General features: G+C 49.8%; 1 protein-coding gene across 2 annotated transcripts in view; it reads left to right on the top strand.

The window, feature by feature from the left end:
* The first annotated feature begins 1,574 nt into the window (after nucleotides 1–1,574).
* Nucleotides 1,575–23,828, top strand: part of LCP2 (lymphocyte cytosolic protein 2) — a 44,825-nt gene continuing 22,571 nt past the window's right edge. The window contains exons 1-6 of one of the 2 annotated variants that reach the window (XM_036079460.2): nucleotides 1,575–1,872; nucleotides 6,611–6,673; nucleotides 11,897–11,943; nucleotides 21,056–21,121; nucleotides 21,578–21,609; nucleotides 22,220–22,257. In XM_036079460.2, coding sequence (XP_035935353.2) covers nucleotides 1,795–1,872; nucleotides 6,611–6,673; nucleotides 11,897–11,943; nucleotides 21,056–21,121; nucleotides 21,578–21,609; nucleotides 22,220–22,257 — 324 coding nt within the window. In that variant the 5' untranslated portion in view covers nucleotides 1,575–1,794. Of the gene's footprint in view, nucleotides 1,873–6,610; nucleotides 6,674–11,896; nucleotides 11,944–21,055; nucleotides 21,122–21,577; nucleotides 21,610–22,219; nucleotides 22,258–23,828 lie in introns of those variants that run through there. The other variant, XM_078066856.1, reaches the window with a different exon arrangement.

The following is a 23,828-nucleotide window of genomic DNA, read 5'->3' as shown; positions in this document are numbered from 1 at the left end:
GTAGAGTTGGGGCAGAGGGAGAGGGAGAAGCAGATTCCCCGCTGAGTAGGGAGCCCAAGGCGATTCGGGGCTCGATACCAAGACCCTGAAATCATGACCTGAGCTGAAGGCAGACGCTCAACCCACTGAGCCACCCAGGCGCCCCCCGCGACATCTTCTTTGACTACCCTGCCCGGAAGTGATTTCTCTCTATCCTTCTCTTTTCAAATAGCTTTTTGTCATCGACCACTATTCCGGTGATTTGAAACGCCAAGTGACCTCTTCCCCCCAGTGGCAGAGCTTTTGAACAGCACAGTTAGTTATTGAGAGCTCCCAGGCCCTGGAGAGAGCACTTGGCTGGGCGGCCTCGATTGATGACTGGTGCCCCCAGCACCCCTGGCACCACATTCTGTGGGCTGTTTCCCAGGTGCTGGGCCTGGAATGAAATGCAGAACCCCTATAGGCTGGAACAGTGTCAGTGGGGCTCCTTAGATTGTGCGTAAGATGGGAACTCTGCGTGGCCAAAGCTACCCTCGGAAAGGCTTCAAGAACTGACCTCCTCTGGGACCAAGGTTGTGTCACTTAGTAAGTGCAACAGAGCTTGGTGCTTTCCTCAAGCATCAGAACTGAGGGCTGTGTGTGTATGCGGGCGCGCAGAGCATTAGCCGAAGTGGAGAACGTGTGTTTAGAGACTGCGACTTTGCACAAATGTATTTGCTTTTATACACTGGATTTGCCCTCTGCTAACGAGGTGCTCATACTGTGAGAAGTGCGAGGCTCTGAGACCAGCCCAGAGAGCAGCAGATGCCCATGTCCTGCCACAGGACCGCTCCAGAGAATGTACTCTTTGGGTAGAAGATATGGAGGAGTCAATGGTGACTAGAATCTATGGGGGAAACCACAGCGGATAGAGCCCGTGGCAGCATCAGCAGCAGTCACTATTTGTGTGCTCTTGATTTTTTTTCTTTAAGTTTGTCTAGTTAACTGCATCTAAGGTTTGCGCATATACGAGACAATTCCTGTTTTCCTGTTTTATGGATATGGAAACTGAGACTCCTCCATTTTAAGCCCTCGTGTGAGGTTGCACAGGATGGAAACAATCGCATCAGAAGTGAAGCCGGGGTCTGCCCGATGCAGCCCCTTTCTCAGCCCTGGGTGCCCGGCTCACTCCCCGAGAATCCTCTGGTAACTCTACGGAGGCGGCGGCTGAAGGAATGTCAACTTTATCCTTTTGGGAGAGACTGAGAGATGATTGGAAAGCATTAAAAGGCTATACTCCTTACCCCACAGTTTGCTGATGTGGGAGCTTATGTGTATTTGAGGTCAACTGTCAAAATAGATTTTCATCCGCGAAGACCCAGCCAAGCAGGACGGCAGTATAAATATCTGGGTGCCAGGAGTTTTAATGGAAACACACTCGGGCTCACACTGGAGTCTAAGTCCCCTTCACTGTCCCTCCTGTGGGGCGGGGGTGGCCAGGACCAGGGGGAGATTACCAACTCCATCGCTCTCTCTACCTCTCCAGCCCCCAGAGCTGGGCTTCCTTGTTTACATATTTAGAGCTGAGCAGAGGAAGTGGTAAAGGAAACTTGCTGAGTCGTTTTCTGAGAAGAGACCATATTTGTTCGCAAAGGAAGCCGTTGCTTTCTGGGATCTGGTTACAGCAAAAAAGACGTGTGCTCCAACAACGGGGTTCCAGAAGGTAACTTGGAGTTGGAAGAGCCAAGGACACCTCCACGCTGTGGATTTGGAGTTCTCTGTCCATGGGTGCAGCATCCATGCTCCGCTTGTGAGTTCTGTCCCGGGAGAGCAGCCATGGCATTGAAGAACGTGCCCTTTCGCTCAGATGTCCTGGCCTGGGACCCCGACAGCCTTGCAGACTATTTCAGGAAGGTGAGCCTTGCTCTTTTGTTGGTGGTGAGGCTGGCGACCCTTGGCGGGCTGAGCAGAGGCTTGAAGAAGGGGTCCGGGCAGAACACGAGAGGTGTAAAATAGAGCAGTGGACCTTCCAACCCCACGGCAGCCTTACCAATTAAGCGAGCACTATGTAGATGCACATGCCTGAGTGTCCCTGGTGATGAGTTCTGGGGAGAAGGGAGGCCCTCAGATGGGTGTGCACCTACTAAGTGCCAGCACTTTAGTTTGCGCTGTGTAGGCATTGTCCCATTTAACACTCTCCAGTATCGCTGTCCTCTTGGCTCAGCTGCAAAGTAGGCTCCAGGAGGTTAAATGGCCCAAAGCCCCAGGGACTACATGCGACAGAGGCAGGATTCCAGTCACGCCTTTCTGGCTTCAAAGTCCATGCTCAGAGACTCAGAACTGCTGTAACCACTAATGAGATCGAGGCTGCTTACTAGAAAGGGGTGAATGGAGTCCTGGGCGTGGGAGAAAGCAAAGGCAGGGCAGGAGGGCTGGAGAAGGCTAGGATGAACGTCTGGGCAGTCATTGCTTATGACCTGAAAAAGGGCTCCTCAAGCCCTTGCGGAGAACAGAGTCTCGCTGGAGCTTTAGGAGGGTCTTGTGAAGCAGGCGGGAGAACTGCTACAAGCTCCAGGTTGTGATTGGTTGAGACAGCTAGGTAAACTGAGGCCCCTAAGAGGAAGAGTTTTGCCAGCAGGGTCAGAGGCCAAGCTTGTGGCAGACCTGAGATGAGAGGGTCACTGTCCTTCCTTCCAGCCCTGGAGGGGCCGCTCAAGGACCCCGGTGCTTGGTCATCTGCTGGGGGGACCACAGGTCACACATCTGCTTGGGCAGATCCCAAGCCACACGTCTTGGGGACTCTCCATCCCTGTTCAAGGGATAAGAAGTCTTGTAAGGGACATCTGATCTTCTAACAGCCCCATCCCTGGAGGCTGGGATGGAATTCAGGTGACACTCCAGATGGTTGTAAAGATGAGATTTTAAAGTCAAGACTTTAGAGGTCATTTAAGTCAACTTTCTGTTTTTCCTAGTGGTGGAATGGGGCTCCCTGGGACACATAGACATCTGGGGTCTACATAGTGCCTCACTGCTCCCCCTCCACTTAAAGAAGAGAGATGTGAAGATGTAGAATCGGGTGTGGCATGAAAAACGCATAGCCCACAGATCCTGTTATTTGCTGCTTTGTGTGTATCTTGTTTTTGTTCTTCTTTCCTCCAAAAGGTCACAATAAACTTAGGTTTCAGCACTGTGGGTGCAAAGGTGGTTGGGACAACTGACTTTTGAAGTATTTTTCTTAAATGTAGACCAAATAAGTTAGGGTAAGAAGGTGAAATTTGCCAAGATGCTATAAAGTGGCATGTTAGCTCAATTAAAGGAAGGAGAAAATATTGAGAATTGGTGAGAGGATCCTGGGAACAGACTGAGAGGCCCAGACAGGCCCCATCTTCAGTGTGAGAAAAACTATACAACAACTATGCAACAGCAGAATCCATGGGCAAATCCCCCCTTAATGCAGGGAGATGGGCGATGGGTCAAGGGTGATTCGGGAAAACGGCCATCTGCCTGAGCTGGGGGAAGGGAGAACCTCCTTCTTGGAGACCCCAGACCCTGGGACACATCTGCAGCACTGGGACAGGTTCCTTCTTCAGACATAGGAAGAAAGAAAGAAAGAAGAAAGAAAGAGAGAGAGAGAGAGAGAAAGAAAGAAAGAGAGAAAGAAAGAAAGAAAAAGAAGAAAGAAAGAAAGAAAAAGAAAGAAAGAAAGAAAGAAAGAAAGAAAGAAAGAAAGAAAGAAAGAAAAAGAAAAGGAAGAAAAACGATGGTAGGATGAGGAGATTAAAGGGAATCTGTGATCCAGAAAGTCCCATCCCCAACAGACTCAGATGGATGCCCTTCAAATCCTGGGCACCTTAATTTCCCCAGAGAGAAAATATCAAGTGAACTGACCATGGACCATGGAGTCATTTGGGGATGGATCTTAGTCATCAACTATCCTATTCAAAGGATCCATGGCCAGGTGCAATTTCTACTGAAGCAGAGAGGTTGGGACCCCTTCGGAGACACCTCCCAGTCAGCTCTAGAGTCAGACACTTTGGTTGGAATCTTGGCTCTACCACCTGCTGGCTTGGTGACCTTCCCTTTGTTACTACAACCTCTCTGAGCCTCAGCTTCCTCATCAGTAAAATAGAGACGCTAACAGCAAATACTCTCGTGGGATTGTTAAAAGAATTAAAGGAGATATGGTGTGTGCAGCATTCAGCAGCTTGAGGGGGACCAATTCATGTTTGATAGTCCCTTTTTCCTGCTCTGTTTAACGGGCCCTAGCTGGGGATGCCCACGCAGATTGGCAGGCTTTTGTGTCTTACTGTCTTAGATATGTGTAGCTCATCCTCTGTCTGGAAAGCTAGTCCCTGAGGACAGAGGTCATGTTTTGGATTTTTTTAACCCCTCCAATTTCTTTCTTTCTTCCTCTCTTTCTTTCTTTCTTTCTTTCTTTCTTTCTTTCTTTCTTTCTTTCTTCCTTCCTTCCTTCCTTCCTTCCTTCCTTCCTTCCTTTCTTTCTTTCTTTCTTTCTTTCTTTTCTTTCTTTCTTTCTTCTTTCTTTCTTTCCCTTCTTTCTTTTCTTTCTTTCTTTCTTTTCTTTCTTTCTTTCTTTCTTTCTTTCTTTCTTTCTTTCTTTCTTTCTTTCTTTCTTTCTTCTTCTTTCCTTCTCCTTCCTTCCTTCCTTCCTCTCTTTCTTTTTCTTTCTTTCTTTTTAGATTTTCTTTATTTATTTGAGAGAGAGGAGAGCAGGGTGAGGGGTAGAGGGAGAAGCAGATGTGGGGCTTGATCCCAGGACCCTGGGATCATGGCCTGAGCTGAAGGCAGATGCTTAACCGACTGAGCCACCCAGGCGCCCCTAACCCCTCCAATTTCTTTTGACTTGGCATGAGAGCATCCCTGGCCATGTCGTGGCGAGGCACTGGGTTAGAGCCATTTCTAATCCCCGCTATGCTCCCAATCCACTGTGTGACCTTAGGCCAATCCCTTCCCTTCTCTGGGCCTCAGTTGTCTCATCTATAACACCAAATACCTGCTCTAGACCACTGCCTACCAAAGCTGGGTGCTCATAGAATCCTCTATGTGCTTGCTAAAAATACAGATTCTAGCCCCCAGGCCCAGGTATTACGATCAGAATCAAACTTCTAGAGAGGCCTCAGTCCACAGGGCTATCTGTCTATGTAGAGTCAAAGTCAGCAATCTGCAAAATCAGAGCTTTATCTGAAAATGATGACAGTGAATGATGAATTAAAGTCAGTTGGATATTCCAAGAACTACTTCTACCCCATTGCATGGAAATAGAAAGGATGCTCATGGTGCCTCACATGTTGCTCATGTTCCACACTGACCTCGAAATCAGCTTCTTCTGAGTGTTCTAACATTTATCCCACCCTTTCAAGCTAAGAGACTACAACAATTATATTCACTTTTTAGATTGATTGACCATTAAAAAAAAAGACCGTGATTTCCCCCAAAAGAAGGCTGCCACAAATTGTGAGCCTCACACTTGTGATGAGAACCAAAGATTCTCCGGGATAAACATTTCACCTTAAATACTCCAGCCCAAAGTATCACATTTGGAGGTATTTCAAATGCAAGTTCTTAGGCTGTCGAAAATAAGGTGAAACAGAAAAGTGATAAGATTGTCAATTGATGTGATTCTTTGGGAAAGCAACCAAGATCATTCCTGTTGATCTTATAACTTATTCTGAGAATCCAGCTTAATTTACCTTAAATAGAGCAAAAAAACTGTGTGCAGAAGGATATCCATGATGTTCTTTCTATATTTTGATCTGGATGGTGTATTAAGGTACACTTAAATTTGTTCGCTTTACTTACTATAAGTTACCCTGTTACTAACAAAAAGGAGAACATTAAAGCCTTGTTCTGAAGCCCGATTGTCACCCCTGTCACCTGCTACCCATGGACCTCGTGCAAGTTACTTAACTTTCTGCACTTTTGACTCTCTCTGGAAGATGTGAAGATTAAAGACTTAAGATTGGTTAAATTACACAGAAGAGTGCCTGCCAGATAGCAAGCCCTCAGTAATTATCAGCAGTTTCTATTACCACTATTGGAACAGCTGTTTGGTAAACAACCTAAATGATCAGCAATAAGGGAGTAATTAAAGAAAACAATGCTTAGAGTAAGTCTGTGATAACATGAGGCAGTGCCTATATTACCATTTTAAGGTAATTTTAAGAGAAAAAGTTAGGATAAGATTAAATATCTTATCCTGAGTGATAACCTCCATTATGTTTAGAGATGTGCTCAGAATAAAGCACTATAGGAAACACATCGAATGTTCTCCAAGGTTGCCTTTTGGTGGTGACACAATGGTTGCTATTGATTTTTTTTTTCTCACCTCTTCTTTGAGTGCCTGAGAAGCATGTGGCCAGACTTTGTAGGCTTAAAGGCACTCTCTTTTTGTAGAGGTTGGCCCCAAAACTTTAGACGGAGGCAATTTCTCCATTTCAGAGAGTCCCAAGGGGCAAGTGAAAGCAGAGCTGAGGTAGGGATGGGGCCCGTCTGTTACAGTGGGGGGAAGGGGGGTAGGGGTCTGGCTAGCCACAAGTACCACAAATTGCTAAGCTTCTGGGGCAGGCAAGTGAGGGGAGCTAATGGCTTGCACCTGCCCGCCACTGACAGCACCTTCTCCTCCCCTTTGCAGCTGAACTACAGGGACTGTGAGAAGGCAGTGAAAAAGCATCACATCGATGGGCAGCGGTTTTTGGTAAGTGCTGGCCAGTTTGACACATTAAGACCAAAGCTGTTCCACAAGTTAACCAATCCTGGCGGAGCCAACTGGTCTACCCTGTTCCTGGGGCTACTCAGGGTCAATGCCCGTCTTCAGAATCCCCACACAGCCCTTTGCCATCTTCTGAGGTTTTATATGGCCCCTGCTGTCATCACCTCTCAGGATCCTGCTATCCAGGATACCTCCCAGGCTTTCACTGATACCAAGGTACATTCTAAAGTCAAAGTGTAAGGAGGAATCCAAGTACAGCTCTCTCTCTCTCTCTCTCTCTCTCTCTCACACACACACACACACACACACACACACCTTGAAAATCTTTTCAAATGCCAACCATACTTTGAGAAGCCTAAGGGGAAAAAAGACCATTTGGGAGAACAGAAGATTCTTTTTTCCCATCTCTCATGCTGGAGTACATACTCACTGAATGGAATAAAGTGTGAAATCTCCCTCATTATTCATTACATCCCTCTTTCTCTCTACCAAATTCACATAGTTTTTTGCCAATTAAACACATGTGATAGGACTCTCTTTACTCCATTATATTGCAAAGAGCTTTAATATAATACTAAGAGGCAGTCGTACTTGAAGGACTAAGCCCCTGAATGGAAAGAGAGGCAGCTTTGAGAGACCATACCTAGTCATTGGACTAAAGCACACACTTAATTTACTTTAACACTGCATGAGTTTTTAACATTGTTATTTCTTCATACTGAGCCTTGAGCCTAGGGAATACCTGGAGCTTTGAGAGTTGGGAAGTGGCTGGGAGGTGGTCTGAGCATTTCCCCTGAAATGTCACCTTTGCCTATGGGTGAGACAGACCCCAGCTGTACCAGTCTACCCCCTTCCCATCTCATGCTTCCTCACCCTTCAAACAAAGTGGGAACAAGACTTCAAAAGTCTCATGGGTAGATGCTCCCAATTTGGATTAGGAGTGAGGAGGGCAAGGTAAGTTGTGTTTCCCTGCAAGGCGTGGTTAGCAGCAGTGAGGTCAGCAGCCATAAGACTTGGGGGTTAGAAGGGGCCAGAGAGGTTATGAGCTCTAGCTTTCTGCCCAGCACTCCAAACCATTTCCTATATTGCATCCCTGCCATTAACATCTGCTTGAATTCTTTTAGGGATGGTGCGCTCACTACCACACATATTCATCTGCCCCTTTCTAGGCAGCTCTTAAGTTTCATGCTGAGACCAAACTGTGCCCTGTTGGTCTGAGTTTTGCTTTCATGTGCCATGTAAGACACGTGTGTTCACTGTTTCACCTAAATCATGCATGCACTCACCCATCCATTCAGCTCACAAGCATTTTCCTGGGCTCCCTTTACATACAGGACTATGCCACATCCTGGGAATATAGAGATGACTATGGTGTGATTTCTGCCTTCCAGAAACTTGTTTTATGGCAAAAAAAACTATCTTCAGGAAGGCTCCAACCACCCCATTTGCAACTGAGGAAATGTGTACAGAGGCTGATGTGAATTTTCTAAGTCCCATGCCTAGTCATTGGACTAAAGCACACACTTAATTTACTTTAACACTGCATGAGTTTTTAACAATGTTATTTCTTCATACTGAGCCTTGAGCCTAGGGAATACCTGGAATTTTGTTGCTGTTGATCTTGGCACCTTAGTACTAAATGTAAATATTTCCTTCTGGTGCCTTTACCACTGAGAACTGAGATCCGAGACTTATCGGTGCTGAGTGGACAGGGAGTAAGACCTCTTTGAGGATGGTCCTGCTTGCAGCCCTGATGCTCTGGGATCACCTTGAGCAAGCACTTGCCTTCTCTGAGCCTCTCTCTCTTCTCCTCCTGAGCAAGAGCACGTTGGATCGATGGGTGACAGTCCCTTCCAGTCCCCACAAGACTCCCTGTGTGAAGCTCGGGCATGCTAGGACCGGGTTGTTTCCGTGGTGGAGAGATGCTATCAGAGTCGCTGTCTCCTCTGCTCCCGTATCCAGGACCTATCAGTCCCTGGAGACTGCCGCATATTATGCTTATCATGTGAGCGGGAGGAAATGGAAAGAAGGGCATTAGGAACCAGGAGAACAGGGAGCAGAACTCGGTATCTGGCTCCGCAACTGGGGTGTTTAAAGACAGCTTCTGCTGAAACCCACCGTCCACCCCGGGTGCTCTGGGTACAGCGTGAGCTCTGGGTGGAGCTCTAATTTCTCATCCGTCACTCCTGGTTTTATAATATGGGGGACCATTCTGCTCCTGAAGGCAGCAGTGTAAGGCTGCATTCTCTCTGTCTCTGTCTCTCTGTCTCTCTCTCTCTCTTTTCGTTGTTGGGGCTAGTAGGTCCCTTGTATCTGTTCCTCCTATTTTGGTTTCCCAGTGAGAAGAGAAGAACCTCATCTGGTGGGGAAGGGGGTGCCATACTTCCAGAAGGTTGAAAGAGAGGAAAAAAAGTGTTTGGAACTGTGTCAGTTAGGAAGGCATGTGGCTGCCTGTAACAGAAACCTGACCACAGTGGCTTAACCAAACAGGGGTTTATCTTTCTCAAGTGATAAGGAATCTAGAGCAGGCACTAGGGGCTGGTGAGCTGCTGAACACAGTCATCGGGAACCCAGCCCCCCCAACCCATCTAGTCTGTGGAAAACGCCTGTGGCTTTTGTCGGAGAGTCTGCAGGTTGGCTATGCCACCCCCAGACCTCACATCCACATTCCACGCAGGAGGAAGGGGGCAGGGCAAAGAGTAAAAGGCACCAAATTGCGTGGGGAATGCCTCCCCTCCTATTCAGGGAAGTAGTAACTTTTCCAGAAGTTCCATCCAGTAGACTTCAGGTTATATCTCACTGGGCGCAACCGAGTCCCATGACCTCCGCTATCTGCTGGGAAGTGTTTGTGGACATGGCACATTTACTGCCCCAAATGAAATCCAGGTCCAGGCAGAAAGGGAGCAAGGGAGAGTGGGTACTAGGTGGGCAGGGAGCAGCACCCGTACGTCGCCTCCCCAGGCAGGGCCCATCTTGAGGACACACTCAGCACCTATCGCGCTCCTGCAAAGGCACAAGGGATCATACGGGTACCCCCGAGTGGCTGGAGGTTTTAGAAGGAGGTAGAGAAGGGGTTACATTATGCGGCAGAACTCTCTGAAAATCCTGTTTAAACATCTCTCATCTTTCCTCTCCATTCCTGTCCCTGTTCTAAAGGCCTTTCTCTTCCTTAACATCCTGCTCCTCTGCATCTCCAGCCATGTTCAAGTCCACCTTCTCCTTCACACTCTTGCTCAGATTCCTTCAGCCCACATCCTCAACGAGGCCAAACAGAAGGCAGGCGCGCCAACCACCTGTATGCGGCCACCAGCCCCCTGGCAGCCCCCAGGTAGCCTGCACTCACCATGCCACTCTGAACATGAGTCTTGGCACATCCCCGAGAGGGGCTGGTGTTGGAGGAAGGAGAAGCTGCTGCTTAGAGACATTAAAAAGAATAAAAGAGAGGGGCTCCTGGGTGGCACAGTCCAACTCTCGGTTTCCACTCAGGTCGTGACCTCAGGGTCTTGAGCCCTATGTTGGGCTCTGCGCTCAACGTGGCATCTACTTAAGACTCTCTTCCAGGGCACCTGGGTGGCTCAGTCGGTGAAGCATCTGACTTTGACTCGGGTCATGATCTCAGGGACCTGGGATTGAGCTCTATGTCAGGCTCCTCACTCTCCTTCTCCCTCCCCACCAACCTCCCCCCCTTGAAATATAAATCTTTAAAAAAATAAAAAATAAAAAAAGAGAGAGGTTAAGAAGCTTGACCAAAAGCCCGATTGTCTCAGGACTCTGGGCAAACTCCGGCCCCAACCCTGCTGCCAGGTCTGCTAAGGGGGCTGGGTCAGACACTACGCCCAAGAGCTGCAGCAGGTGAGCCCAATGGACTCATTGCTAAGATGCCCCAGCCCCGGCACCGTTGGGCTCAAAGGGGAGCATGCCCAGCTCTTTCCCGTAGGCAACCAACAACCTGCCAGGTGGCTCCCAGCCCAGAGCGGGAGCAGGGGCAAAAACTAACCTCTGAGAGACAGCCAGACCCCAGCTTATTATTATTTATTTTCATGTAAATTATTCGCATAAGGTTTATTATTCACAGAGGGTGTGCCAAGCACCGAGCCAAGCACATGACCCACTTCATCTCATTCAGTGCTCACAACCCCTGAAAGGTGGCCCTTATTAGTATTTTACAGATAAGGAAGCTGAGGCTCGGGGTGCTTAAGAGTATGCCCCAAATCAGACTGCTGTTCAATGGATGAACCAAGATCCCAACCCAGCCTGTCTGACTACAGCGCTTTCACCCTAATCACCTGTTTTCCAGCTTCTTTTCTGTTTCTGCGATTGGCACCCTGCCTCTCCTGCTCTGGGACACCTCCTTGTCTTACCCTTCCCACCCTCTTCCCCTCCAGCATGGGTCACCATGTCCCTCAAAGGGATCAGATGTGGGAAGAGGGAAGTTTGCAGGAAGAAAACTGACCACGGATGCCACAGAGCTGGGCTCCAGCCCCAGTAACATCACCTACAAGCTGAAATTCCCTTAACATCCCAGAGCCTCAGCTTTCTCACCTGTAAAATGGGAACATTCATGGTTCCTAAATCCCAGGATTGACATGAGGGTTAATCAGGGTGTGAGTAAGGCAGAGCCCCAGAGTCAGTTCTTCACAGATATGGGTTTCTTTCTCCTCTCCCCTCTCTGTTCCCTCAGGAAAGCCTCTTTATTGTATCCCCACATCTAGAGAACACTACCAATAACCCTGATGAGAGAGGCTTTGGGGTGTGATGGTGGCATAAGGGCCCAGACCCCTTCTCCAGGCTGGCTTCTCACAGCTTCTCCATATGGAAACTGAGAGGGACCCTGAAGTCTGGGGTAAGAGCCTAGGGAAGAGGTCGCAGCGTGACCAAATTCAGCCCACAAAACAGGTTGTTTGGTTCTACAATTTAGCTCTCATCATGTTTGTTTCTTATCGTAAAATTATTTGTCAATACTTCAAACTCAGGAAATGTCACCTAAATCCAGATTTGGGGATTCCCTTTGAAAAAGTAGATCTGGCCACATCAGGCCCACTGGTGTTTTATGCAACATCTAGAAGCTGTCGCTTTGGGTAGGTGGGGGGGAGGTGGGCTCTTCGGTTTGCTGCAGTCCCCACTACTCCATTTCTCACCTCACTCTCCTCACCTGGGCCAGAGCCCTTCCTGTGTGGGTTGTAACCCGCCCGTGTGTCTTGATTTCAGAACCTGACAGAAAATGACATCCAGAAGTTCCCTAAGCTCCGGGTGCCGTAAGTACTCCCCCCAATTTCTTGCGTGTTGGGGAACGAGGCTGGGATGGGAAGTAGTCCAGGGAGCGCTGAGACACTTAATCTATGACTGTTGGTTTGAACTAGGAGAGTGAGCAGGAAGGGGAGAGGCAAGGGCAGGGCACAGGAAAGAGAAGTTTCATGATAGGTTGAGAAAAAGAAGTAACAGATTCAGCCCAGCTGGTGTGTTGCCTGCTCTTGCCAAAGACAAGCCCGACTGGGGACCGGGTTTTCATTTCCTCTCTCCCAGTGGGGCGGCTTGGGCACTGGAGTCACGAGATCAGCTTCATGAGGGCATCACACCAGATCAGTGATTGCTTAAGCTTTCCCGACCTCAGTTTCCAGCTCAGTAAAATGACAGAGTTGGACTAGATGAAGAATGGCAGTGGACATCATTCTGGCTGTCAATACTCATTGCTTGAATGGCTGTCGGGGGCACCGTCCTGAGAAGAATCACGAGCAAGGGGGGCCGTGATGCACTACCGAGGCCCCACGTGGGTGCTGAAATGAGAGGTATCGTGCACCTCGTGTCGTGTATTTTCACCGCTCTAGTAAAGGTCTCACTCACCCAAATGCTTACCGGAGCCAGGCAGGTGATACAAATGTGTAAAATGGGTCAGGTTGAAAAATACGAAGTCCTCTCAATTTCTCTTTCATTTAACACCTTCGGATAGACTATGGGTATGAAGGAATATTTCTCCACTATAAGAAATATAATAGTAAAGTATGATGAGAAAAGAGGTCATCAACACAAAGCCTCATTGCTGGTGAAAAACTAGGAAGTGCTAGAGACTGTGGCCAATCAGGATGATAGTTTCCATCCCAAGAGAGCTGCAACTGCTCGGCTCCAGTCCGTTTGGACCCAATGATGTCCAATCTTTGAACTTAGCAAAAGTCCCTAGAAATATTGATTTTTGTAATATATTCTTAATATACATAATAAGCATGTAATAAAATATATTTGTGTAATATATATGTACCTGGTCTTGAGCACATTTGGGTTTGCATCTCTTGGTTCCCATACAATACTAATACTTCATTCATTTAATGAACTGCTACTAGATGCCGATATAATGTGTCAGGCCTTTGTTAAGGGGCAGCATCCCCACCTCAGGACACACATTCTAGTGGGAGGGTCAGATAGACAAAGCAATCCTACAACAATTATAACGGTGCTGTGGCGTATGCAGGTCCACATTCCGTGGGAGTAGGAAGGCAAAAGTCACTTTCCCCATGGCATTCAGGGAAGAGTTTGGGGTGGCAGGGAAGCTAAGTGGGACCCTGACATACACCAGGAATGGTCAGATAAAGAATGGGTTGATATTCTAGGAATGGGGACTATATTGCAAAGGCATGGGCACCAGGGAGTTGAATTGAATAGCAAGTGGGTCAGAGCAGCTAGGGGTACACCAAGCAAAGAGGCTGCAGAACTGGTCACAAATGAGAAGGGTCCTGTGAGCTGTCCTAAGGAGCCTAAGAGGGTTGGGGAGGTGAGGGCCATAGGGGGAACAGGGAGATAAAGCTGGTGTCTTGGCTTTCTCCAGGGCAATGTAAAAGATGGCAGGCGAGGGCCCAGCTGAAGGCAGAGAAGGAAGCTAGGGGATGAGGGACATGACCCCACTCATGGGATAGGAGCCTCAGCGAGGACCGTGGCCCTGAACACGCAGGGCAGAGGGGATTGAATCAGGGCAGTGGAAGGAAAGAGATAAGGAAGGCACTTTCAGCTCGGAAGATCCTTTTTTACCTTAAGGCTGGGCTCACTTGATGTCTGGAGCTATGCTGGAGTGTCTGGAGAAGGAGGCGGGTGAGAAGTGGTTGCTAGTTAGTGTGGAAGGCGGATTGTAAACACTCGTGTTGCGGGTGCGGTAGGGATGGGGCATTTCTTTAGCCATTTGAAAACGGAAACAGAATCCCTGTCCAATGTGTGCATGTGTGCCCCAGACAAGCTAGGAAGCTGCCCATGGGGCACGAAGGTGAACGGGGAGTAGCGGGGGAGGCATCTAGGGAAGGTCCGGGCTGCCCTGATTCGATGACTCTCGAACAGTTACCGACCCTCTTGGTAGATGTGGATAACAAGCACCAATCCCAGCTCTACTTACTAAGAGCTTTGTGCCTGGGATGAGTCCCTCGTCCACTCTCAGTTTCCCAAGTCTGTAAAATAAAAGAAGATGACTGTGGAGGCTCGCTTTTCTAGGGGTTATAATTTTAGGTGTGAACAGGCAGACAGGAGAGCTTAGTGAGTGAAAGTATAAGCTCTGAGGTCAGAGTGCTTGAAAACCAATTCTCCCGTTCACTAGCTGTGAGTCTGTGGGCAAGTTGCCTGGGTTCCTTGAGCCTCAGATTCCTCATCTGTAAAATGGGGATAATAGCAGAACCTACCTCAGAGAGTCAGCAGGAAGGTTAGAGGAAATAACGGGGAAATAACAGTACACACTGAGTAAGTATTAGCGGTTCCTGTTATTTTATGCAAAATCCCAATGAGTACAGTTCTAAGTTTTTCCTAATCATGCTATCCTGCCAAAGGGAGAGGATTGAAAGGCATGGGCTTTGGAGCAAGAGAGCCAAGTTCTAAAGCGGACGCTGTCTCCCACCAGCCGTGGAACCTTGGGGAAGTCTCATCAACCCTCTGAGCCTGTGTCCTCATCCGTAGAAGGGAAAAGAACTAACTATGGGGGAGTGCTGGATTTTAAAGGAGGCAGTCCACATGAGCTGCCTGATGCTGTCCTTGATGCGGGTAGATATTCAATACTGATTTGTTCTGTTCCCTTGTACATAGGTTCATTGGCCATAATCATTACCCTAAGGGGCTACGGGAAAGAAATTGTGTTAATGTACAGTAGACCAAAACAAGATTACACTCCTCTGAATATCGGGATTTTCTTCCCCCATGCTTAAAAAAACCCTCTATTAAATAGATTTGTAAGAAGGTAGATTCTGGTGAGGAAGACTTTGTAGATACAGGTACACTCTCGGACGGTTCCTCCTAGAGACACCCCAAATACTGTAATGGAGGAGAGTTTTTAAATAAAACAACTAAGCCTCCTTTATAGGGACGGGCTTAAAACCCACGGTATAGCTGAGCCTTATCTGGCTAAATCGGTAGAATACATGTTCAGGTCTGCTGATGCTGATTTGGAGTTTATTTTAAAAATGTGATGAGTTTTATATTTAAATCCATAGTATAACTTAAAAAAAAATAAGGAGAAGGGAGTGATGGGGTGGTGGTGTAGGCAACAGATAGATGTTGGATGTGTCTATACCATGAGTCCCCATTGTGCCCCTTCCCGAGAGTGGAATTAGCCTAGGAAAAGCGAAGATTCCATCAGAGAGGGAATGCGGTAATAACTGGTTACTTGTCCATGCTCCTGCTGAAGCTGCAGGCCTCCTAATAGCAGAGTCAGCCTGCCTGAGAAACAGCAGGGAAAGAAGGAGAGCGCGAGGACCGAGGGAGGGACCCAGAGGTGAGCAGGCCATTCTTGGGCCATTTAAAGAAGGTGACCTAGCCTCCCCACAGAATTGCTAGAGTGACAGGTCTGTCTCCACCCTGCTCCTTCCCTCTCCCATCCATGGGCTGATCCCTGTCCAGGTAGCCGGTCTTCCCACAGGAGAAATGCCTCCTCTCAACTGATGGCCACTCCTTCTCCCCCAAAGCAAGTCCGGAAAACCTGACTTCCCAGCTCAGCTCCACATTACACCCGCTCACGTGGCCTTTGGCAAGTCCCTCTCTTAGTGCCTTTCTTCCTTGGTGATAAACACGGGAATGATCTGTGTACCACAAAATAATTGTGAAGCACAAGTAAAATACTACATGTAAAATCATAGGGGGGTACAAGGCTGAGAAGCGGGGAGACCACGCTAGGCCCTCCTACAGATGGTTCTGCCCCAAGACCTGAGATAACAGTGAAAGGCACCTCCCTGGGTCCCAAGACCCACACCTGGCTTCTCACGTGACAAGGACAGAACTTCCAGAAGTCTGGCTCTTGGTTCAAGGAGGCTGACCCCTAGGGGTGGAACCCTGTGTTCCTTTAAAGAAGGATGAAATCCATTTGCAATGACGTGGATGGAACTAGAGGGTATTATGTTAAGTGAAATAAGTCAATCAGAGAAAGACAATTATCATATGATCTCACTCATAGGTGGAATTTAAGAAACTGGTGAACATAGGGGTAGGGGAGGAAAAATAAAATAAGATGAAAACAGAGAGGGAGACAAAGCAGAAGAGACTTAACCCTAGGGAACAAACTGAGGGTTGCTGGAGAGGAGGGGATGAGGGGATGGGGTAACTGGGTGAGGGGCAAAGGGGAGGACACGTGATGTAATGAGCACTGGGTGTTGCGTGCAACTGATGAATCACTGACCCCTGCCTCCGAAACTAATCAGTCAGTATATGTGAACTAACTAGAATTTCAATGAAACCTAAAAAAATAAGATAAGTAAAATAAAATGAAGGAAGAAATGCAGAGCAAGAGCCGGAGCCAGAGTGAGAATGTGCGCTGGGTGCCCGCGGGGCGGCAGAGAGGTGGACTGAGGACAGGTGGGCGGTGAGGAGGGCGGAGAGCTGGAGGTGCCCAGCTCAGCAAACAGACTTCGCCTCTTCTGGGCCCGGGAGCCTGTCGTCCTGGGAGGGAGCAGCCTGCCCTCTGAAATGCTAGTCAAGGCAGCAAGGCTCCCCCTGCGAGCGGGAGGGCCTGGAAGAGGGGAAGAAGGAACGCTCTCTAAAGCTCTTACTGTGGGAGGTCTGGTGAGAAATGTGTTTACACTGTAAGCCCTTGAACAGACAGGAACACAGGCAACAACATAGGCAACAAAGAGATGGCTCCTGGAGCAACCGACTCTTCCTGTGCTCTAGGGGCTCTGGCACTTCCTCTCCTGTTCTGTTGCCTTCTGCCCTGGCCTTCTCCCTCCTCCCTCCCTGCCCTCCTTTCTGCCTGCCTTCCTTTTTATACTTTCCTTCTTACTTCTGTAACCAGCAAAGTTGATTTCGAAATGCAGAGGGGACCTCCACTTGCCCTTGGTAAAGCACAAGGAACCACTGAAAAGCAGGCCATCTCCTCCTCCTCCATCTATGTCCCCATCTCCTCCCCCTCTTCCTCCTCCTCCTCTTCCACCTCCTCCCCATCTCCTCCTTCTCCTCTCTCATCTCCTCCTCCTCCCCCTCCTCCCCACCTCCTCCCCATCTCCTCCTCCTCCCCACCTCCTCCTCCTCCCCACCTCCTCCCCATCTCCTCCTCCTCCTCCCCATCTCCTCCTCCTTCCCCTCCTCCCCCATCTCCTCCTTCCCATCTCCTCCTCCCCATCTCCTCCTTCTCCCCTCCTCCCCATCTCCTTCCCATCTCCTCCCCATCTCTTTCCCATCTCCTCCCCATCTCCTCCTCCTCCTCTTCCAGCTCCTCCTCCTCCTCTTCCACCTCCTCCCCCATCTCCTCTTCCTCCCCCATCTCCTCCTCTTCCTCCCCATCTCCTCCTCCTCCCCATCTCCTTCCCATCTCCTCCCCATCTCCTCCTCCTCCTCCCCATCTCCTCCCCATCTCCTCCTCTTCCTCCCCATCTCCTCCCCTATCTCCTCCTCCTCCTCCCCATCTCCTCCCCCATCTCCTCCTCCTCCTCCCCATCTCCTCCCCCATCTCCTCCTCCTCCCCATCTCCTCTCCCATCTCCTCCTCCTCTCCATCTCCTCTCCCATCTCCTCCTCCTCTCCATCTCCTCCCCCATCTCCTCCTCCTCCTCCCCATCTCCTCCCCCATCTCCTCCTCCTCCCCATCTCCTCCCCCATCTCCTCCTCCTCCCCATCTCCTTCCCATCTCCTCCCCATCTCTTTCCCATCTCCTCCTACTCCTCTTCCAGCTCCTCCTCCTCCTCTTCCACCTCCTCCTCCTCTCCTCCTCCTCCTCCCCATCTCCTCCTCCCCATCTCCTCCTCCATCTCTTCCTCCTCCTCCCCATCTCCTCCTCCATCTCTTCCTCCTCCTCCCCATCTCCTCCCCCATCTCCTCCTCCTCCTCCCCATCTCCTCCTCCTCCTTTTCCACCTCCTCCCCCATCTCCTACTCCTCCATCTCCTCCTCCTCCCACATCTCCTCCTCTTCCCCCATCTCCTCTTTGTTTTCCTCCTCCTCCTCTCCTCCTTATCCTCCTCCTGAAAATTAAAAAAAAAGTCCAAGAATACTAAGAAAAACAAAATTGATTTCATAACCTTTTCAGACTATAGGAATCACCAGGAAACTGGTTGGTGTAACTGCCCCTAGGCCTCACCCCTGCAGGTTCTGATGGGTTAAGTCTACAGTGAGCCTGGTAATCTGTGTTTGTAACAAGTATACCCATGTAATTCCAACAGTCAGGCTGGTCAGGGACTCCCTCAGCAGGGCTAACCCTCTTACTTTGCTGGTGAGGAATTGGAGCCTAGGGAGGGCAGACGTCCTGCTGGAGGTCTACAGTAGGCACGGCTTACGGGGCAAGATGTCGCAGTCAGACTCGGGACAAGGACCCACACTGTGTCTTCCAGCAGTACCAAGAAGGGCCTGTGACTGAGCAGTCAGAGACTGGCCCCCAGCATGCAGTAAGCTAGGGCTGCAACTGCACTGGACCCACCTTGCCACATGGCTTGACTTCCTGCCAGAGGCTTCAGCCCCAACTTGGGGCCCCGTTTATCTCTACGACAAGGCAAAGCAGACAGAGTTATGTCTACCTGCTGGCCAGCGCTGGTGCTGAGTGAGGCCTGGGGTTCTGGGGAGGAGGAGGAGGAATGAGTCACCTCCGGCCACTCACTGTCACTTGGGTCTCTGTGGGTGTGAGAGTGGAGGGCAACTTTGAAGGTTTGCAACCACTTCCCTGCCCCGTCCATCAGCAGTGCCCCCAGCAGGCCTAGAAGAGTTCTCTGAGGCCTGCCAAAACAGGAGGGCCCTGGGAGACCCCGTCTTGCGGCAAGCTGGCCTGGTGGGCCCTGCTCTGCGTTCTGTCACCTCTCTGCTGCTCTTCTGCACGGCTGCGGTTTGACATTTCCTTCCTTAGCCAGTTAGAGCCCCAGAAGCCTCCAGCCCGGCTGCTAAAGATACTGGTAAGAAGAGCCACCGCAGAGAGCAGGAGGTCTTTTCAGGATCAAAGCAGCTTTGTGAGCTGGTCAGAGCCAGCCAAGCTCTTTCGGATGGGCCCTTCCTCGGGGCACTGCTGAAATGTCATCTCTGTGCCCAGGCCCACTGGTTTCCAATTGCAACGGCACCCCACGCATGCGTTCCCGCCCCCGCCCCCACCTCCATCGCATGTATGTATACACAACACTTACCTAGAATTTCACTTCCTGAAATGTTCATTGTGTGTCTCTTTCCACTTGCGTGTAAGCTCCTTGAGATCAAGGGCCTTTGCTTTGTTCACTGAGGCATCCTGAGCCCTCGGCAGAGTTGCTGGCACTTTGAGGGCCCTTAAGGCACACTGTTGAGTGAAGGCATGCCTGCGTGGGAGGGGCTGTGGCAGCCACCACGGCCTGACTCGGCCAAGACGTGGGCACCAACAGGGCTCCCTTGGCGGCTCTGAAGGATCCGTTCCCTCCCAAATGTCAGAGGAGGGAGGAGAGGGGCTCCCATCGGCTTCTCAAAATAATCGCTTAAAAGAAACAAAAGAAGTGTGTCACAAGTGCTCTGGTGGTGTGATCAGGAGGCCGCTGCGAAGTCCCACACCTGATTTAAAGCAAATCCCAGCAGTGACATTACAGGGGAGGACTAAACCTTACCCTCCTTCCTTCTCCATCCCCTTAAGTCCCCAGTGTGTTTATAGAATGTGTCCTGTCATTCTAATGAGGAAGAAGGGCTCCAAGCCACCCAGTGTTCCCTGGGACCATGGAGAAATGAGGGGTTAGGAGCTTGGGGGGGAATGATGAGGGAAGCAGGGAGTAGTGGATGCTAAGGACCACCTTTGCCAACTTAGCAAGTTTGTTTTAGGCCAAAGTTGTTACCTTCACTGAAGGAATGTAGATCCTGGCTCATTGTTGGATGGGCCACAGGCTCAACTGTTTCAGCTCCCGGGAAGCTTGTAGCATAGAGGAAATTAACATGAGGCCCTGGTAATTAGGGAGCCTGGCTTCTGGGGGGGGTGTGTTTTGTGGGGTTCCTGGAGTTCCCTGATCACTAACCCACTCTGTGAGCCTCTGTAGCCTCATCTATAAAATGACATTGGGTTAGATCACCTTTGAGGCTCCTCCCAGCTGTCTCCAAATCTCTAGGAAATACTGAGCTTGTGTACTAATGAGGGTTCCCTTGGTCTCAGCAGTGAGTGCTAATGAGGGCTGGAGTCTCCTGTCCTGGAGACTTGAGAGACCCCATGGATTGGACACTGACTGCTGGGGTGTGCTTGAGGTGTCATCCTGTTCGTGAAGGCCCTCCCTGTTCTGCGGTTTGAGGATTTGCTAGCTCACAGCACCCAAGGACTAAGAGTATCTCCAAGGGTCCTGGCCAAGTTTGGCCTCAGGACATGGGTGAATCAGGGAGTCTCCCACTCTGCAGGATGTGCCCTGATTGGGAATGCTTCTCCAAATTTTATAAAAATCCATGTCACCAAGGAGGAGGCAAGGGGGGAGGGGGGATGAAAGGAGATACAGACCAAAGAACAGCTCACCGGAGCTCCCGTCAAGCTCTGCAATGAACAGCTGATTCCTCTAGGTTTCAGAGATGGTCTGAGTGTTCCTGGAAGCCTGACATCACCACAGGGATGTTAAACCAAGAGTCAGGGGACCTCAGACCCAGGAGCAGTAAGACAATAAAATACACAGTGGTTGTATCCAGGTTGTAAGGCTCCAGAATTTCAGAGAAGGGGAGCCAGGTGAGAACGGGCAGGTCTTCACAGATGGTCTTTGAGCTTCACTGAGGAGGCTGAGCCAGCACAGAGGGCCTGCTGGGCAGGAGCAGGGACCAGGGAGGGGATGAAGGTGGGAGGAGGTGAGGAGCAGACGCCCAGTGGAGGGGACTGGCTGGAGGCCAGAGGAAGAAGCTGGTCTATGTCGGCCCAGATGCCCAAGGTTATGCAGATCAGGGAACTCCAGGACTAATGGGAAGGTTGGACTCAGGGAGAGATGATGGTTTTGTCACCTTATCTGTCTTTTATCTCGTAGGATTCTCAGTAAGTTAAGTCAAGAAATCAACAAGAATGAAGAGAGAAGGAGCATCTTCACACGCAAGTGAGTGGGGGAGCCAAGAGTCCAGTGACACTGTAACGAAACCCAAAGAATTTTCAAACCCAAGTTGAACCTTCAATGGGAGGCACAGGACTGTTTTTGCCCCAGTTTTTGACCTGCAGCACTCCTTCAGCCCCAGGGTCTTGAAGCTGGTGCCAAGGAGGGGAGGGAGAGTTCATTTTCTCTGCCCGGCATCCTACCCATGGGTCTGTGACTTCAGGGGAACTTCCCCTAGAGAGTCAGGCAGTCAGGAGCTCCCAGTTATTCCACTAATGTGACTTTGATAATTTCCAGAATTTTCGGGCAGCTTGGCCTAAGGTGCTAAGCAACAAGGACACCAGTCCTAGATGGTGAGATATACCCCCTACTGGGGGCTCCTCTCGCAGGGCTGGATTGAAGAAAGAGGGAGATGCCCCTAAGCCAGTAGCACCATTAATGCAATGCTGTTTGCCTTTGCAGACCCCAAGTCCAGCGGTTTCCTGAAGGGACAGGTAAAGGTGTCAGGGGTGGGAGTGATTGCTTTAGGAGGTGACAGGTACTTCGATTCTTCTGTCTGCTGGTTCCTGGGGCTCCTGGGGTATTGTGCAGGTGACCTTATTCATCTGCCTGTCAGGCAGTTCTTCCCCAGAGAGAGGTTTGGGTCCAAGTTGAGAGCAGGAGAGGTGTTACTATGCCGGGCGCCTGGTTTATGGCCCCTACTTAGCTGGGAACCTCTACAGATCTGAAATGAGGAATGCTGTGGGGAAACGTGGGAGGATCCAGGCTTTGACTGAGCACCTGAGCAAAGCCAGTGCCCCTCCATCTGGGTCTTTAAATCTTTAAATAAGCTTTAGGGATAGGTCCCCAGTGTCTGTGTATTTTAAAGCCCTCTGGGTGACTGTTCTGTGGTGAAAGATTGGGAACCACCTCTACCTTCAGGTAGAATGAGCTGCTCAGGTGGAAATTCTAGAGCTGATACTAAACCAACCCCCAGGTATGAGAAAGGTAGGATGAAGGCCTGGGATGGACAGTGGTGTGAGAGCACATCAGATGGGGTGCTGCTTTGACTTTTCTTCTAGAGGCTTCTTTTGGTACTGATGAGGGTGTGATCTTCTTCCACAGAAAGCCATGAAGAGGACAACGGGGGCTGGTCATCCTTTGTGAGTACAGTGTGGGCTCTCCTACCCTTACAGCGGTTTGCAGAGCACCTTTGTAATAAGGAACTAGCATGATGCCAGAAGGAGCAAGGCCCCTAGCAAGATGCCAGTATTACCCTCCCCGGGGTGTCATCAAATGTGTTCTCTAAAGGTCAGGCAGTAAATATTTCCAGCTTTGCCACCCACACGGCCTCTAGCTCGTCCACTCACCTCTGCTTTTACAGCACAATAGCAGCCACGGATGACAGCTGAACAATTGTGCTTGGCCATGTGCCAATAAACCTTTATTTACAAAGACAGATGGTGGGCCGGATTTGTCCCACGGGCTGGAGTTTGCAGATCACACCATTAGTCACTATTATCACCCCCACAGCAGGGCCTTCCCAAACTCCCTCCCCTAGATGGTATACACTGAAGTAGCTTAAAATAGATTTTCTCATAGACTTAAGTCCCCACTGGTGACAGAGGGAAAGGGAGTTCAGAATCAACTATTAGCCCTGAAAAGACCTCAGGGAAAGTCCAATCTAATTGGGTTTTTATGTTGGAGGGGTCACAGTGACCCCTTTGAGAGTCTGATGACCTCTGGATATCCTCTCCCCAGAAGACTGCATTCACAGGCACTATGCATGAAGCTGGACTCTGGCTAAGCACTCGGTTATGGCTCGGAGCCCAGTGTGCTCATTTTACAGATGAAGCAGCTGAGCCCACTGGAGAATGGGACTTACGTACTAGTTAGAGGCAAGCCCGGGACCCAGGTGTCCCGATCCTCAGTCTAGTGGTCTTTCTGGTAAGCAGCCGCCTCAGTGCCTTTAGGAAGCAGGTAAAGCATCCCTCGTCTTAATGGGATTCTGGCAAAAGGAAGCATTGCATTTGAAAAATGCTAGCTAAGTCTGTGCTTTCTCTAAGAAGACAAAGGAATTGGACAGATTTATTTTGTACAAAAGGGAAAAGACCAGAGTTTCCCCCAAACTGTGTCTAGTTTTGAGCCGAAGCTGCAGCTTTACCACTGCAAAGGGCCATGTGGTGTCTCCCTGCGGGAGCCCAGCCTGAGGCTAGTGTCCTTCACCCTCTCCAAGAACACAGGCTTTCCATTAGCCCCTGCCTCTAACACTCGTGGGCTCCAGTGCATGCCCAGCCCTGCACAGGGCACTAGGCGAGCAGGGATGGAGACAAGGCACCCAACCCTGTGAGCATTTTACAGCATGGATAACACACGGCAGAATATGATTAAGAACAAATACATGCGTGCAAATTTAGGAGCCAAATCATTGGGGAAGCCCATTGTTGGAGAAGTGGAGAGGAAAAGTCTCTTGTTGAGAAAGGCTTCCAGGGTAAAGCCTGGTAGAAAGCAGGAGCAATGGGGCCTGGGTGTGTAGGCTGAGACAATCTAGGGATTCCTCTGTCAGTCAAGGGCAGTCAGTGGGACCACTAGGGAGACAGGTGGAGGCTACTATTCTCAAGGCCCCTGATTCAGGGGTTCCATCCCCTGCTCTCAAGTTATAGGAACACAAAAGACAGGATGAAGTCTTCTTTTTTTTATATAATAAGACTATCGTTATTATTCTTTTTTTTTC

Source organism: Halichoerus grypus, chromosome 2 (genome assembly GCF_964656455.1).
Source record: "Halichoerus grypus chromosome 2, mHalGry1.hap1.1, whole genome shotgun sequence".
Classification (NCBI taxonomy): domain Eukaryota; kingdom Metazoa; phylum Chordata; class Mammalia; order Carnivora; family Phocidae; genus Halichoerus; species Halichoerus grypus.
This window is presented reverse-complemented; position numbering and strand designations above follow the sequence as displayed.